At 35.4% G+C, this 15,947-nt stretch overlaps 1 protein-coding gene across 1 annotated transcript in view; it reads right to left on the bottom strand.

Annotated features, from left to right (window-relative positions):
• The window catches only part of LOC121430257, a 44,965-nt gene that overhangs the window by 6,537 nt on the left and 22,481 nt on the right, over positions 1-15,947 (bottom strand). The window contains exon 2 of the mRNA XM_041627534.1: positions 6,467-6,727. Coding sequence (XP_041483468.1) covers positions 6,467-6,727 — 261 coding nt within the window. The remainder of the gene's footprint in view (positions 1-6,466; positions 6,728-15,947) is intronic.

Here is a 15,947-nt window from a genome sequence, read left to right as displayed (position 1 = left end):
TGTGGCTGCGACGAATGCAAGGAATGCTCCCCAGGGAGTGAAAATTGTGCACTTTTCGTGCTTGACTGAAATGAATCCAATGACCGGGGTAATAATATGCTGTAACGCGCTTTGGGCCATTCTGGGAAAAGCGCTTTATAAAAATTGGCTATTATCTATATGCCAATCGGAATAGAGGCCTGAGTGCAGGGGACCGTTTCATGAAGTTGTCAGCACTGAAAATTTGTCTTTCTCGGACAGTTACCTACAGTCAGATGCCTTTCAGCCAATCAAAACCAATGATTTCACTGAAATTGTCAGAGCAAACAACTATCATGAACCCCCCCCCCTGCTGGTCACAGTTCGGAGTGCGCGCCCTCCTCGGCGACCCATAAAAATGGTCAAAATCAACCAATTTATTGGTTAAAATTTGCCAGAATAATTTTGATTGATATTGGCCAATTTGATCGGCTAGACACAATAACAGATTGGTTACTTTGGCAATTATGGACCTATTACAAGGGTCCATGCATGCTTTGACCAATCATTTTTAAAGGGATGGTCCAGAATGAAAGTATTTAATAAATAGAATAGAATTCGCTAAGCAAAATGCCGAAAATTTCATCAAAATCGGATAACAAATAACAAAGTTACTGAATTTTTAAGTTTAGCAATATTTTGTGAAAACAGTCGTCATGAATATTCATTAGGTTGGCTGATGATGTCACATTCCCACTTGTTCTTTTGTATTTTATGAAATTAGGTTTATTCAATTTTTTTTCCTCCAAGAACTAGAAAATTAGTTTGACAACTGATTAGTGCACTAGATATTTATTGCTGCAACTTATTTCATTATAAGGGAGACATATTATTCACACAAGTATGAGATAACAAAAAGGGATGATTTTATGTAATAACATAAGAAAACGGAAAGTGGAGATGTAACATCATCAGCCCACCTAATGAATATTCATGACGACTGTTTTCACAAAATATTGCTAAACTTTAAACTTCAATAAGTTTATTGTTTGTTATCCGATTTTGATGAATTTTTCAGCATTTTGCTCAGTGAATTCTACTCTATGTATTAAGATATAAATATTTACAGCCCAGACCATCCCTTTAAGGCTGCAAGTACAACAAATTAATACGTTCAGCAGCCCTTGTCTCAGTTTAGTTTGTATTCTGTTTTTCCAAAGCGACCAATTAAGATGTGTGATGTCACAAAAATAAGCTTACAACTTTGTGTACCTTTGTGCACTGAAAATATACCTCAAACATTTATCTGTCTGTCCAGATATGAAATTTCTATTTCGTATCCACTCACGAAAAAATACCCGAATTATAGAAAGACTTGATAGAATCACAATAATAATATGTTCATTATATAGCACAGTTACCATGTGCATTCAACTGTGACTTGATACTTGGTATCATATTATTACCCCTAAAGCGTTCAAGGAATAAATCCTACCGGGTATCCAATCACCTCACCTGGGTCGAGTGCAGCACAATGTGGATAAATTTCTTGCTGAAGGAAATTACGCCATGGATGGGATTCAAACCCACAACCCTCTATTTCAAAATCTAGAAACTAATCCACTGGGCCACAAAAGATACATTTTAAGTAAGATATGTAGAAGAGAAATACGGGAATTGTATATAATGCAAGTTTGGCATGACACAGTCATGTTGGTCGAATTGCGAATGGGAGGATATCCACAGTGATCTAAACTGCCCCTAATATTTTTTATTCAATTTGAGCCGAGTTTCTTGGGGATTTTTCCTGTTTTCACAGATACGTTAACTTGTCGTCAGGGTTTCATTCTCACTTGATTTGAAATTATGACAAGTGGAATGCCTCTGGCCGTCTCACCTGCATCACGCGGTTCAATATAGCAGCAGTGCTGACTTTGAATACTACTCTAACTCGCACAAGATGTTCAGTGATACATGGTTACTCTTATGTCCACTTTTTATGAACTAGACCAATAAACTTACAGAGATATGATGGTTATTCAACAAAAAACCCCAACATGGCCAAAGTTCATTGACCTTACATGACCTTTGACCTTGATCATGTGACCTGAAACTCGCACAGGATGTTCAGTGATACTTGATTACTCTTATGTACAAGTTTCATGAATCAGATCCATAAACTTTCAAAGTTTTGATGGTAATTCAACTGATACACCCACTTCGGCCAAAGTTCATTGACCTTTGACCTTGATCATGTGACCTGAAATGCGCACAGGATGTTCAGTGATATTTGATTACTCATATGTCCAAGTTTAATGAACTAGACTAATAAACTTTCAAAGTTATGATGGTAATTCAACAGATACCCTCGATTTGGCCAAAGTTCATTGACCCTAAATGACCTTTGACCTTAATCATGAGACCTGAAACTTGCACAAAATATTCAGTGATGCTTGATTACTATTATGTTCAAGTTTCATGAATCAGATCCATAAACTTTCAAAGTTATGATGGGAATTCAACAGATATCCCCAATTCGGCCAAAGTTCATTGACCCTAAATGACCTTTGACCTTGGTCATGTGACGTGAAACTCATGCAGGATGTTCAGTGATACTTGATAAACCTTATGTCCAAGTTTCATGAACTAGGTCCATATATTTTCTAAGTTATGATGACATTTCAAAAACTTAACCTCAGGTTAAGATTTCAATGTTGATTCCTCCAACATGGTCTAAGTTCATTGACCCTAAATGACATTTGACCTTGGTCATGTGACATGAAACTTTAATAGGATGTTCAGTAATACTTGATTAACCTTATGGCCAAGTTTCATGAACTAGGTCCATATACTTTCTAAGTTATGATGTCATTTCAAAAACTTAACCTCAGGTTAAGATTTGATGTTGACGCCGCCGCCGCCGTCGGAAAAGCGGCGCCTATAGTCTCACTCTGCTTCGCAGGTGAGACAAAAACAAAATAATCAATTTTGGGGTATTGTGAGACGTGTCACAGTAAAGTTTATGTCCATCATGATCTCCGCATATTTTACGCTATGCTGACGTCACAATGGATGAATAGGTGACTATGAATAGGTATCTGATGATGTTTTCCCTTGAGATCTGGGGAGCGTTACATGAAAGGACTTGTCGGACGTTTTATCCGACAGTTACTATAGTAACAGTGCTTCTCAACCAATCAGAATCCAGGAAAGTTGTCAGATTTAACAACTTGTCGGATGAAAATATTGATGAAACGCCCCCCTGCATTCCAACGGCATATCAGACGTGTTATTTAATAAAGCTAATTAGCTGAAAATAATCCATGGAACCATTTTAAAAATACTTCTGAAAAATCGGAATATTTTACTCTGCATTACTGCAAAGTATGATGAATATGACCTCGAGTTTGAATGAACAGTCGAGAAGTTTGCGATATTTCCTCACATAGATACAAAGCATTACGCGCGATTTTAGTGTTTCAAAAAGCTCATTTACTCCAACAAAAGTGCTAATAAGTTTAACAACAAGTACATTACATGGGTTTTGAAAAAAGTGCAGCATTTATTGTACTTCACAAATTTGTTACAGAAATTTCAAATTTTTGAGATGGGTTTATAGTGAACTTTTCGCAAAGAAATGAAGGTGCTGCTGGTCTTAAAGGTCAAGTCCACCTCAGAAAAATGTTGCTTTGAATCAATAGAGAAAAATCAGACAATCACAATGCTGAAAATTTCATCAAAATTGGATGTAAAATAAGAAAGTTATGACATTTTAAAGTTTGGCTTATTTTTTAACAAAATAGTTATATGAACGAGCCAGTTACATCCAAATGAGAGAGTCGATGACGTCACTCACTCACAATTTCTTTTGTTTTTCATTGTTTGAATTATACAATATTTCAATTTTTACGAATTTGATGATTTGGACCTCATTGCCTGAAGCACAACATGTTAAAATAATGGAAGTCCACGTGTTCAGGGAGGAATGAAACTTTATTTCACAGGATAATGACGAGAAAATAAAAATATTTCATATTTTACATAATAAAATACAAAAGAAATACTGAGTGAGTGATGTCATCAAATCTCTCATTTGGATGTAACTAGCTCGTTCATATAACTAATTTGCTGAAAATAAGCGAAACTTTAAAATGCCATAACATTCTTATTTTACATCCGATTTTGATGAAATTTTCAGTGTTATGCTTGTTGAATTTTTCTCTTTTTATTCAAATCAAGTTTTTGTTGGGGTGGACTTGTCCTTTAAAAGGGCAATCGACTGGCAATATGAATGGATTATCCATCTTGTAGGAATGCTCCGGGCTAAAAAAATTATATCTGAATAAATAGAGTAAAAATTCATAGAGCAAAATGCTAAAAATTTCATCGAAATGTGATAACAAATAGCGAAGTTATTGTATTTCAAAGGTTAGCAATATATTGTGAAAACAGTTATATGCACGTCGTCATGAATATTCATTAGACATGTTAGATGAGCTGATGTCTCATCTCTACTTTAATTTTTATTGTATGAAATCTTTGTTGAATGATATGTCTCCCTTATAATGAAATAAGTTGCAGTAATGAATATCTAATGCACTTATCAGTTGTTATTCCAATATTTCTGGTTCTTGAAGAAAAACAATTGAAGAAAACAAATTTCATAAAAGAAAATACAAAAGAACAAGTTGGAATATGACATCATCAATTTGCTCATTGAATATTTATGACGACATGCCCGGAACTGATATCATTGATATAACGCAAATCTTAAAAATGCCATGACTTTGTTTTTTCTGGTCCGATTTTAATCAAATTTTCCGTATTTCTGTTTTTCGTAATCTGATCAAATCATTTTAGTTTCAGCCTGGAGCACCCCTTTAAGTAATTCAAAGTTATACTGTGAAATTTGATGAAATTTGCATGGATAGTGACTAAATAATAGATGTTTAAACTCCACGTAATAATTCCATGATGTCTAAAAGAATTTCCAAACCTTTGAAATGCGCATTTCTCAAGAACTTCAAATTGGGTGAACTTCAAAGCTCGATGGAAAAAAATGAAGCACATGAACCCATGTTATTTTTTTGCATGTTTGGAATATCTAGGTGCTGAAGTACCTCAGTGCAAAGTTTGGTGAAAATGACATGGATTTGTCTCGCTGACGGCGAGACGCGGGCACTGTCCGAGTCTCGCTAACTGCGAGATGCGGACACTGCATAAAAACGACTTCGTTATTTGTTCCGGGTATTTGTTATCCGATTTTGATTAAATTTCCAGCATTTTGCTTTGTGAATGTTACTCTATTTATCTTGATATTTACATCTTCAGCTCGGAATATCCCTTTAAAGGTCAAGTCCACCCCAGGAAAGTGCTGACTTGAATAAATAAAGAAAAATCAAACTAGCATAGTGCTGAAAATGTCATCAAAATTGGATGTAAAATAAGAAAGTTATGACATTTTAAAGTTTCGCTTATTTTTCACAAAGTGATATGCACAACTAGTTGAGTCAGTCGATGATGTTCATCATCACTCACTATTTCTTTTGTTTTTTATTGTTTGAATTATACAATATTTCATTTTCTTTATAGATTTGACAATAAGGACCAACTTGACTGAACCATATATATTAAACAATGCTAATTCCACATGTTCAGGGAGGAATTAATCGTTGTATCACTTGACAATGAGAAAATTAGAATATTTCATATAATAAGTTACAAAAGAAAGAGTGAGTGGATGACGTCATCAGTTTCACCATTTGCATACAGACCAGGATGTGCATATAACTGTTTTGTGAAATTAAGCGAAACTTTAAAATGTCATAACTTTCTTATTATACATACGATTTTGATGAAATTTTCAGTGTTATGCTTGTTGGATTTTTCTCTTTTTATTCTAATCAACTTTTTGTTGGGGTGGACTTGTCCTTTAAAGAAAGAAAAGGGACTTAATCTGATGTTTTGCTCTTCAGTATACGGATTTGCGGACTGACCACGCTGACTGCACTACCCGGTTTTCGACTATAGTCTGCAGGCACAGACGCTGATTGAAACTTTGATCCATTGGCGGGGGGGAGGTATACCTGAAATTTTGTGATGGACACATGTAAAAAAAAATTACAAGCAAAAAAAAAAGGTCATCAACCTAAATTTTAGGGGGGGGGACAAGAAACATTTTTAGGGGGGTTTCCAGAATTTAGGGGGGACGCAGGAAACAAAATTGACAAGCAAAAAAAAGAAAAAAAGGTTATCAACTAAAAGTTTAGGGAGGACGGTCCCCCACCTAATTTTTTTGGGGGATCTGTCACCCTATCCCCCCCGTTTCCGCTGCCTATGCTTTGATCAACAAGTGTGCCTCCACGCAAAGACTAGCACATATAAAACTTGCTGTTCCAATACAGCGAGAGAGCCTTCAGTATACACAAGGCATGAGCATTATAGGCCGCACATTCAGACCCTTAACTCGAGTGAAGGGTTTGCCCAGCAGACTATTTTTTCGACCTACCTTGAGATTGGCTGCATGTGTTGATATTGGACAGAAGAAGACGTGTAGGATGAAATTTCTCTGAGACTCTGACCAGGCCACGAACGCGAATATATGGTTCATAGAGCGGTCGTGAATACAGAAATTGATGTATTTGATCTGGATCCTCTCATCATGTCCAACGGCATCTAGATATGAAGGGGGGGGGGGGGTAAACAGAGAGATAAAGAGAGAGTCAGGCGGAGACTGATCAAAAATCACTTTAATTTTTTTTTGCTCAACCTAATAATTACAAATTGACAAAATACACAACTTCTTCACACATTTCTTCACAAAATTTATCCTTAAAATAAAAGAAGTTCCTGCAGCAGAGAACACCTGTAATCTTACCAGATCGCGTAATCTTACATTATATCATGTGAAATTACAGGACATTGACATTTGGTATATGGAACCTTACAAATTTCTTTAAATAAAACACCCCTTTCCCCTTTTCAAAAACAGATCTGTTCTGTTAAATTGCAGAAAAATTCCTGTTTTGTGAATTAACAGAATGATTCTCTTATTGCTATCTGCAAAATCTTCCTTTTTTCTGTAAAATCAGGGTTTTTTAACAGTGCACAGATGATAATCTTATGGTGAAAATATCCCTTGCACCAAAATGCCATGCCCTTTTGTGGCTTCGCCCCCTCCCCCTCAACGAAAATACGCTCCACTGCCCCTGCATGCATTTACATCACTCAAATCTGAAGGTTTCACGTTCATAACCCAGCCCGTCAATAAGGTTTAGAACCGTTTTACAATGCTAATGTTTACCATACGAATTAAGAAATATTCGTGAGCTGCATGTCCTCGCAGACAAGCAATTGAATTATTTTGTTGTATGTATGAGATACCGCAAACTCCCATTTGATGAACACCCTATTTTATTATATTTTATGTACACCATATATTAAAGGTATTGTTTAACTTTGTGAGCAGCCGATTTAAAAAAATTCTCAAACCAAGATGAAACATGTGTACAAGTGCATGTATTAGAACTAATAAACCCTGAAAACAACCATTGAGAATGAAAAGCTAAAACTACAAGACAAACCCCGATTTTGTAAATAGACGTCTTATAGACGCCTAAATAGTACAAATAACTGTATGGGATGAAATTAAGATGGTGTTTCCGGTCACTTTATTTTAATTTTTGAAGCACTAAATAATGATTTTCGAACGCAATTTTTCAGGTCTTCATTTTTGTAACATATCACAGGTGACAAGTGTGACCTTCTAGCTCAAGAATTTTTTAAAAGTCAAACCAATGTTAACCAATCACTTTAATTCATGAAAAGGCTGCATATACACAGTAAAAAAAGGAGCATGTTGTTTAAGCCCGTCAATCTAACAATAAGTTTAAACTTTTTGTAATAGATTAAACTTTTTAAACAACTTGTTTAAAAAGTTTAAACAGTTCCTTGGTAGGTTTAAATAATTGTTTAAAAAATCAAACACTAGTTGTTAGAATGACAGGCTTTAAATTTCCAAAAGCGTTTTTACAGTGTATATACAAAGCAATATATTCTTGTAACAAGATACACAAGCATTTTGAGATCGAAATAGACTTCACTTCATGTAATAGAATGATTCCTGTCCATGGAATAATATTTTGTTTATCATGTAAGAAAAATAAGATATAGAAAGACAGGATTCAAATATTGCAGTGATAAAAAATAATTTCAAACCAGAGGATAAAAAGCTTGACAGTTCACTGGCAATGCAATCGGCTTTACCCGAAGACAGTTCATCGAAGTAAAAGCCTACAGATGCCAAGGTATAATCATGTATTTATGTAGTTGTATTAAAAATTGTCAAAATATTATTACTTATGCATTTTGCTTCAACATTTATTACTTAGCATATTGGTATTGCTATTTTCATTTTTCTCTGTGTTTTCAAACAGTAATACACTATTATGAGAGAGTTGAATATGTCTACGACTTAACAGAAGGGATGGGTTCATGCGGTTTGGGATAAATTACTACCTTTAAAGGGCGGGTGAACTGTGTGTGGTCTCTCATTGACTGTGTGTTGTAAATACGTAGTCTTAAAATATACGTTTTCAGATCTCTACTTAACAGAATAAACTGACCTGTAATTGTATTTGTAAAGAGAAACTTTAATGTCTTGAGAGGAAAAGTAATTGATGTGATACTTGGTAACATAATTATTGCGATATAAACATGATAAATGTAGTTAATTAATTAGCATGTTATCATTCAAGTGGCTCTATATTACTAGACTAGCATTATGGGTCAGGAAATTGGCCAGATAATTAGTTGAGGGCTCGAGATGGCGCTATTGGTTCGTATCTGCTTTAAAACATGAAGCATAACCTGATTTTTTTAAAATATTGTTTATTAATTTGTTTTGTCTCTTGTATTTATCTTCATTATGTTTTGAAATCCCTCTTTATAAACTGTGACAGAAATATGTAGGCCTTTTACGTATACATCTATTTCTGTTAGGCCTTTTACGTATACATCTATTTCTGTTAATGAGGGCTCTGCCGGTGGACCCCGCCAGGTGACACACCATTTGCTCATGCGACAATTGCTCCGGGATTAATTTCGTCCAAGATGTAGGGTTAAGATAAGGGTTGCAATAGGGTTTTATGTTAGGTTTATGGTAGCTTTTTATTTTAAACCAAGGGTTGAAGTCGGTCATTTGATTAGTGTGAGCGGAGCAATTGTCGCCGGAGCAATTGTCGCCGGAGCAAATATCAAGACCCCCCCCCCACCGGAGACGCAAATTGCTGCGTCCTAGTCACTAAAACTTGCGCTTCACAACGTTCACACTCGATTTCGTGAAACGGCCAGTACAAAAAAAGAAGCTTGTCCACCTCTGCCCCCCAATTATATTTTGACCCCTATTTAAAAAAAAAAATGGTCTCGCCTCCGATGAGGATATAGGAAACGGAGTACTAAAGGCCCAAGTTATAAAACAATAATACATATATGTTGCTTTGCATTTGAAACGCAATGAATTCGCATACGGGGCACTCACATGTATAGCGTACCCTCCCTGCATCGCAATACACTAAGAAAAATGGTAGAAAGCTGATAAAAGGCACAGAATCATATTTTGGTTAACAAAAAAAAGAGGTCAAGTTTTTGTCAAATTTACAATAGGGCGTAACAGGACACACCTCCGTTCACAGATTTTCGTTTAGAAAGCATAATGTGTAAAAATTGTACGTGGCTCTCAAGTTCTGTATAATTCTGAACACGTTGTGTACAGAGAATTGTGTGTATGGGGATTTTATATGGAATTTTGAAGAGTGGCAAAGTGAAACGGGAATGGTCCGGGTTGGAGATATAATATATATCTCAATAAATTGAGTAAAATTCACAGAGCAAAATACTGAAAATTTAATCAAAATTGGATAATAGATAACAAAGTTATTGAATTTTAAAGATTTGCATTATTCCGGTGAAACAGTTTTAAGCATGTCTTCAAGAATATTCATTAGGTGGGCTGATGATGTCATATCCCCATTTGTTCTTTTGTATTTTATTATATGAAATTAGGTTTATTCAAAATGTTTCTACCAAGAACTAAAACAATTGGATCGACAACTTATTATTATAGTTATTTATTGCAGCAACTTATTTCTTTATAAATGGAGACACATTATTTACACGTGTATTAAAAAATGAAACAATTACGATTTCATGTAATAACATATTAGAAAAAAGAAAGTAGGGGTATGACATCATCAGCCCACTTGGTGAATATTCATGACGATGTGCATATAACTGTTTTCACAAGATATTGATAAATCTTAACATTCAACAACTTTGTTATTTGTTCTCTGATTTTGATGAAATATTCAGCATTTTGTTCTGTGAATTTTACTCTTTTTAGAAATGAATATTTTCAGCCCGGACCATCCCTTTAAAAGGGGAACGGTAGCATTGGGAATGAAAAGAAGCAGTGAATAAATAAGAGCGATTTTGAAAAAAAAATCAAATCTGAAGTTGTAAAACTCGCTTTTCGGTCAAGACTATGGCGCAAATTAGTGTTAAAAGGGCATCCTTGCGATATAATGCGAGCGCGAATCGCGAGATTAATATTTTTGGACATTTTAATGTAAAAAAAACATTCCGAGCAGTTTTTTTATCATCGTTGATGTGTACATAAGAGTTGATGCGAGCGCGAGCTGAAATTTTTAAGATATTGACCAGAAAAGGAAGCTGGCAAGGACTGCATTTAGTGACTGAAGAATAGGATTCACATCTCACCAATCGAATAATGCGAGCGTGAAGCACGAGCTGAAAAATTGCGATGTTACAACCTGAAAATTGGGCATTCTAAGAATTTTGTAACCAAGAACAGAATGAGTACCTTATACTAAAATAGTTGAAGAGAGCGCGAAGCGCGAGCCAAAAAATTTGTGATTTTATAACCCTAAATGTATTGTGTTTTACTTCAAAAGGGTATTTTAATTTGAAAAGGGGCACTTTTCATGATGAATAGAGGGCACTTTCCATTTTGAAAAAACACCTTTTTTTCCTCCTGGGATTTTTTTGGGGGCAAGTGCCCCCCGGTTCTGCTGGCCCAGCTATTTACCACAGTCGACATGGTGGTGGTGATGAAGATGATGGTGATGCAGACGATGATAATAATGTTAATAATAACAACAACAATAATAATAATATTAATAATATTAATAATATTAAATAATCAAAAATACTACCAATAATGATGATAATATTGTTATTTTATGAAGAGCATAAATTAGACCTCTAAATTGCACTGCAAGAGCTTCTGGCTTCTTTAATATTCTAAGCGAATTCATTTCTATCTTTTGAATGAAATGACCTATTATTTCACGTGGACTTTACTCATGTGCGCAATTTGGGTAAAATCTGTATAGAAAAAACACATGAATACACGATAAACAAATTCAAAATCATTTTGGTCGAAATACAGTAATACATATCTTAATTATTTCTGTACCCACATTTGCATTACATTCTTCTATGGGAAAAAATGAAATAGATGAATAAAATCACAACGCCCAATGTAACAATAATTCAAAGTATAAGAGGCGTGTATAACAACACGCCCGTTCCGCCAAAGATTCAATACATGTGTATTGTCAAGAACACGGACGTTGTGTTACTATGTACTATTAGTCAACAGTTTGGTATGTATATAAGAATACCATGCATAAAGAGGGAATGAAATGAGACACATTACACGTCGAGGCCCCCCGGTCTCATCTCTACAATGATAATATGAAATACATATTGATGATTTAAAAAAATATAATAAATGCTGTATCAGTGCACATAAGAGAAGGGTGCCTCCTAAATGCAATTTATTTCAATTCACATCCCTTTCAGGTTTATTCTATGATTTCATGTGATAAGATAAAAAAAATGAGAGTGGGGATGTGACTCATCAGCCCACCTAATGAATATTCATGATGATATGCATAACTGTTTTTACAAAATATTGATGAATTAAAAAATTAAATAACTCGCTTTTTTCATTAGACTAATGAAATATTCAGGATTTTGCTCTGTGAATTTTACTCTATTTAGTTAGATATAAATACATGTATTTTCAGCCCGGACCATCCCTTTAAGTGTAATAACAGTCTGTCCAAATTCCACTTCTTTTTGTCGATGCAGTATATTGTTATTATAATCTGTTCTCATTTTTGTAACTATTGTGTTTTGTTGTAATTTGTTCTAATTTGTATGAAATACTGCAGTTTTAATGTTATATTTAATTAGACAATTCGTAATTAAATTAGAAATTAAATTGGTAATTTAATCAGTAATTTACTATAATCAGTAATTTACTATTTGTACAACGCATAGAGTGTCTTTCGACTATAATGTGCTATTTTGATTTCAATTATAATTACTATACATCAAATTTTGGCTCCTTAACAGTTCATCTTACCATACAGACTACACTGCAAAACTCTGGTGTTGACTATATATGTCCACACCAGAGAAGTGTTAAACAACACCAGTTTCGTTTTGGTCTAACACCAGATAGGTGTTTATACAACACCAATTAGTATCAAAACAGCATCGGTTTGATTCCAAACTGGTATTAGTTCAATGCTTCTCTGGTGTAGACATGTATAGATTCCATGCTGGTGTTAAATCAACACCGGAGTTTTTGCAGTGTAGTGTTGTTGGGCCAAGAGGATATAAGACCAATTGGGTACAGCCGAACTGAAAATAAGACCAGGGCCCCGTCTTACAAATCGTTACGTTTCATCCGATCAATCGTAACTATGAACGGCCAGCCATGTCAACATCTATTATGCATGCTTATTCAAAATATTTTCTAGCTATGATGTATATTCATGCATTCATTGTTTTCTTAAAAATTCACTGCACTCCTCTTCGCATACAGAGGACATTGTGTAAATTTTTCGTAGAAAAAAATTATGACACTGATGGATTTCCATAGAATTACGATTGATTGGATCAGTTGTAACTCTTTGTAAGACGGGGCCCAGATGTTGATGGGCTAAATCGCAACTAGACCATAGGTTGGTCATTAGTAGTATACTAGTTGTAGATAAAGTGGAATTAGACTATGTTGGCAAAGGAAAGTAGTCCGGTCTAGACCAGGACCCCGTTGCATAAAAGTTACCATTATGTTAACTTTGCCATCCAATGGTAACTTGCAAGGAATCCTCGATTCTGATTGGCTGTTGATCATCGTTACCATGGTAGTTAACAATGGATGGCAAAGTTACCATGAAAGTCATTCTCATGCAACGGGGTCCAGAATGGGGAAGTTCGTCCCGACAATAAGTTGGTCTCAATAAAATGAAATCAATTAATTTCAAACATAAGAAAACATTAACCTTTGTAAAAACTGACATAGGAAATAATGTATGTACAAAGTCATTTCGAAATCGTTATACGACAACTGGTATTTTATGATTTTACGAACGACATGAATAATTACCGTTGTAATTTTTTTTATATTTAAGTACGTTGTTTAAGCCTGTCACTCTAACAACTATTGTTTAAACTTATCAATCAACTGTTAATTTTCTTAAACAAATTGTTTAAAAAGTTTAACCAATTACAAAAAAGTTTAAACAACCTGTTGTTAGAGTGACAGGCATAAACAACGTGCTTCTTTTTTTACTATGTATGAAGAGCTAATTATTAATGACCTTAGTGTTCACCATATCCTAATGTGAAATAATCCTTGAATAATGGAAGTTAATGTTAATTGTATTACTGCAGTGAAGTAAAAAATTGAAATAAAATGCTTTGTCAGAGGAATTTGTCTTTGGATGTGGTAGAGAATAGGGGGGGTGGGAGGGGGGGGGGGCGAGAGGGAGAGATGGATCAAAGGGAGAGAGAAAAGGGAACATATACATAAAAGCAAGGGCGGAAATGTCTCCCACAAGGTAGGGGGACCAGGGGCTGGAAAAATATTTGACAAGCACCCCCCCCAAAAAAAGGGTTATCACCCACAAAAATAGGTCATTTCGACCAAAATAAATTTGACAAGCAAGAACAAAAAAGGTATTCACCCAAAAAGTAAGATCATATCGTCAAAAATACATGTTTTATTCCGATTTTGAATGATTTTTTTTCCATCAATAAAAGACCAAAATAGTAGGGGGACATTTCATATTGTGCCCCCCCCTACTATTTTGGGTAGGGGGACGCTTCCCCCTGGGGAGGGAGGGAGAGAGAGAGAGAGGGGGGGGGGGGTAAAAAAATAAACCTCAACATGCTAATAGTACATGTACATGAATGTTTTCTCACGCTATTATATACAGTATATGATTTATAATTAAATTTCATCGCTCGAATGCATGAACGCACATGTATTTCAAAGAGAACTTGGAGTGACATTGATTATAATTAACACACCCAAACATACACACTCAACCAGCAATCATGTATCACGGCTCTTTCCGCTCGCTTAGGAACAGGGTAAATTTACTGTTCTCAGATAAGAATACAGACATGTTCGCCTGTAATTTTCATATCTGGAACAAAGTCGTTCGATCAACGCATGCCACCCTAAGATGATCGCACGACCACCTACGATCAACATACGATGGTCACAGACCAAATGTAAACGGACGCAAAATAAGGTTTCATTATGGTAGGTGAAAGAGGGCATGTAATGATTGGAAATGAATAAGGATACCTCAACCCCCCCCCCCCCGAAAACATGTTCAATCATAATCCTTCCATAAAGAATTCTTTATCATCTGAGTGTAAAGGGGCTTTCACATTTGCTAGTGCGATCGTTTACGATCATTCGATCACAATATATGTTCTACACAATAGTAACGGTTGTAAGCAGTTGCACCACCGATTGTGAAAGGGGCTTTAGGAAAGAAAAAAAATTAAATCCTACTCGACAACAAAGACTGACACTACTGTTAAGAAAATCTTTTGTTCGCAAACCCGAATCTTGATTCACGATTTTTTCATGCCCCCCCCCCTTCCCTTGATATATAAATCTCAATTCACTTATGTAACTACCTCCTTCGAATATCCACGTCTATCTTCCCTATTACAAAACATAAATCATGGTATTTTGAAAAGGGGCCGCGGTATCAAACACCCCACGATCTTTTCTTTTCTTTTTCCTCCAACAAACAAATGACCATAAAATTGTGATTTATATGCATGCTGCCCACTTCCGGCTAAGCCCCCCCCCCCCTTCACATTATGTGACATACACCACAAGAGAACATTAGTAATTACGTAATAAATTGCGTAGATCAGGCTGTGGCATAATCATCCACATAAACCTCGAGGGACTTTGCCATCTTAAAGAAGACCACTTCGTTGACTTTTTCTTCAATACGATTGTCATAAGTATGTTTAGAATGCTTTATTTGACTCATGGTCCAACAAATCCATGGATATCCACTGTTAGCCCGGTAGGAATGACTTCTTTTAAGTAAATATCCAATTCCAATATTTACAGAAGAACTTCGAGACCTCAAGTATGGATAGTTCTGGTATACTTTTGTTAACCATACCCAGAGGGAAGGGAAACTAGAGATTCACGTGTAGGGAACCATGATTACAAAGCAAAAACTGTGGTGTTATCAGGTGTACATAGAGGACCACACCAATTGTTTTACACCGGTATTAAAGTGGTGGTGTTAGTTATACACCTATAGGTGTTATCACAACACATATGGTTGTTACATTTACACTCTTTGGTGTTATGTTCAATCTCTGGGGTGTAATTTTAACACCTCAGGGTGTGGTCCTCTATTAACACCAACTGGTGTCAATTTGAACACCACAGTTTTTACAGTGTAGTTTCTGACGTAGCAGCGGAACCCCTTTTCTTAATTTTCGAAGCCCACATTCCACTAAAATGAACGATTGAAAGTGACTGGTTTAACTTAATATTTAAAAATTTCGCTCTCGTACATCAGTCATCCAATATTTTCTTGATGGTGGTTCATTTTATTACTTTTTGT

The sequence above is a fragment of the Lytechinus variegatus genome, chromosome 16 (genome assembly GCF_018143015.1).
Source record: "Lytechinus variegatus isolate NC3 chromosome 16, Lvar_3.0, whole genome shotgun sequence".
In the NCBI taxonomy this organism is placed as follows: domain Eukaryota; kingdom Metazoa; phylum Echinodermata; class Echinoidea; order Temnopleuroida; family Toxopneustidae; genus Lytechinus; species Lytechinus variegatus.
The sequence above is the reverse complement of the archived record's forward strand: the minus strand, read 5'-3'. Positions and strand labels throughout refer to the sequence as shown.